The 2,546-nt window shown below is 49.5% G+C and overlaps 1 protein-coding gene across 1 annotated transcript; it reads left to right on the plus strand.

Annotated features, from left to right (window-relative positions):
• Positions 1–1,604: 1,604 nt before the first annotated feature.
• PPTG_02006 (hypothetical protein) lies at positions 1,605–2,081 on the plus strand (the record flags this gene model as incomplete). The annotated part of the gene is made up of 2 exons (XM_008895400.1): positions 1,605–1,682; positions 1,764–2,081. 2 exons carry the CDS (start codon positions 1,605–1,607, stop codon positions 2,079–2,081), a joined length of 396 nt encoding a protein of 131 aa, XP_008893648.1.
• Between the last annotated feature and the right edge of the window lie 465 nt (positions 2,082–2,546).

Genomic DNA, 2,546 nt, shown 5'->3' on the forward strand with positions numbered 1-2,546 from the left:
AAAGGATCTCATGCTCCCTCATAATTTTGATAGCAGTCTCGCCAACACTAAAGACACGTGAGGCACCGATGTCATGCTCGATTACGACCTTTTCCAATGACGAGAACAATGCCGACAGATCTTGCTCCTCCACATCGTTACGGAACTTAGACACAGACTGAAAAGTCCTGATGGTGAGTGAGAGGTGACGCTCCATGAATCGACGCAGCTATCCTTCCCTCATCGGCAGCCCAAAACCCAGTTGTGCAACTTGCTTCGCCTTCTCAAGAAAGTCTTTGCGGCTGACAGGATGGTCAATCTGTTGACGCCCAACGATCCAAGAGACTTTCTTCAGCTTCTACTGGTTACAGAGGTGGTAGACCACGGCATTTTGGCTGTCGAGGGCTACTTTTCGTGCTGCAGCCGCGTATTATTTTAGAGTACTGTGCGGTATGTTGCTGTTCTCATTGGTCGTTTTTGCAGCAGCCCCAGCGAGCACCGCTTGAACGGCCGAGTCGAGTCCAACTCTGCTTCGGTGTAGTTCGCGCGAAATTTTCCCATTGCATGGAGAATGAGAACTGGTGTTCTGAAAGTGGCGGGAAATGGCTTGACTTGATATTAAATACTTCAGGTTTTTACACAAAATCATCTGTTTCAGTTTTGGCAAATCACATCTGGAATTGAGTAGACATTTTGTCGGTACTGGTTGAAAATCGAGCTGCTACTAAACTGACAAAGCTACTAAATTGCAATTTACCTTACCGACAACGCGGCTATGTTCTTTATATGGGATTACTAGTAATGTCCTAAACTGGGCCAAATATTGTAAATTGTTATAAATTTTATTTTTTTATAATGGTGGGTTAATTGGCTTATGTTTCGTACACTATTCTTGTCAATACAAAATTGAGGTGTTCCGCGTTAATATGGCGAGTTCCACACATGTTTTCTCAATGTCTATTAACATCGATTGGTTATCGAATCGTCTTTCGTGAAAATAATTTATGAGAAAAACCATAGCTTTTCCTGCATCGCAGTGCCGTGAGGCGGTCATGGTTGATATTGCTACAAATAGATGAATTAACGGAGTGAGGAGGCAAACGCCATCCCCTCCCCCCCCCCCCCCCCGTACGTGTACACATATAATTACTAGAACGATTCCGTTGCCTCCTGGATCTTTCTATTTAATCAGTCTTGCCACATACAGTCCACAACAATAACATATGGACACCTGTGTAGGTGTTCATATCTCTGTAACTAATGGGAATCTGAGGACGCTACTTAGATATGACGCTCCTATGGTATTTTACGACTGCTAGCTTGTGGCAAGAGCCGGTCAATTGCAACGCGTCTGCAGGCTCCTCTAGAGATAACTCGAATAAGCACCGCGACGAAAGCTATGAACAGTAGTTTATTGGAATTTGTATGGGAAGTGAGTCCTGGTAACATCCTAATACGAGATGGTATCGCCGAGCTTCTCGGTCACCTGAAAGCAACGCCTGGGCATTGAGTCCATTAGCACGGTTTCTTCATCCATTCTAACAGCGTCCCACGTCTTCATCACTGCGGCAGTAAGCTCCGCCACCGATAAGTATTTTTGCCATCGAGAGCGCCAGGCCTTGAGAATGACTGCGCTCCCACTATGCCATAAGTCAAAGCAGATCAACAGTGCACACTTGACGCTCCACCTCGCGCGTGTAGTGGTATACGCGCTTGTCGCCACCGCTGCACCCCGCACAGTAGAACGGAATCTAGTAGCCGCACTTGCGTTCTCCGCGGAGTAGACTGCACACTTTGAAGGAGTGCTGCCACCGCTTAGAGTGCCCCGAGCTGGTGCTCTACTTCAACGTCTGTCACTCGTTGACCACGACCGTGACATGGTCAGTCTGGATGCGCGACGGCGGTGTCTGCGTCAGCGATTTCAGCGCCACATCTGCGGGCTGCACCACGTTCGCATCGGTGTACTGGAGAAGGTGCAGATGCAGCTCCTCGAGAAACTGGACCTGACTAAACTGGGTGGGCTGCTGGCGGCGCTAGTGGAGCTCCCTGTAAATGATATGGGCGTTGACGACATCTATACCGACCGGCCCGTAGAACAGTGACTGTTAGTACTTGATCCGCTGGTTGGACAGCTGCAACGAGTACCGTTGAAGCCTCAGCTGATCGTGGCGGTCTACGCCGCCCATCAGGATCTACGACTTGTTGGGCACCCTCGCGCCGAACAATCCGCTCGGGATCAGCGCTGCCGCCACTGGTCAGGAACAACAAAGGCTAGTTGTCCCACCAGAGACACACATTTGTCTACGGTACGCTCTTCCAGACGGTGACAATGTGTGCATCACGCGTCATGCCTCGGGGCTGAAGCTTTTGCCTTGAGGGAGGGACAATTGTTCTGCAAAATCCATGTCTGTGACACGATGCGCGTGGAAGAAAATCTGGATGGGCACCCCGGGCGACAGGGGACCCACAACGAAGTGTTGGGATTGGCCAGAGAAGTGATATCCAGAACGACGAGAGCCAAGCCACCCCGGATGACTGCAAGGACAAAGACGAAGGACGAGAAGTTT

The sequence above is a fragment of the Phytophthora parasitica genome (assembly GCF_000247585.1).
Source record: "Phytophthora parasitica INRA-310 unplaced genomic scaffold supercont2.3, whole genome shotgun sequence".
NCBI classification, from domain to species: Eukaryota; Oomycota; class Peronosporomycetes; order Peronosporales; family Peronosporaceae; genus Phytophthora; species Phytophthora nicotianae.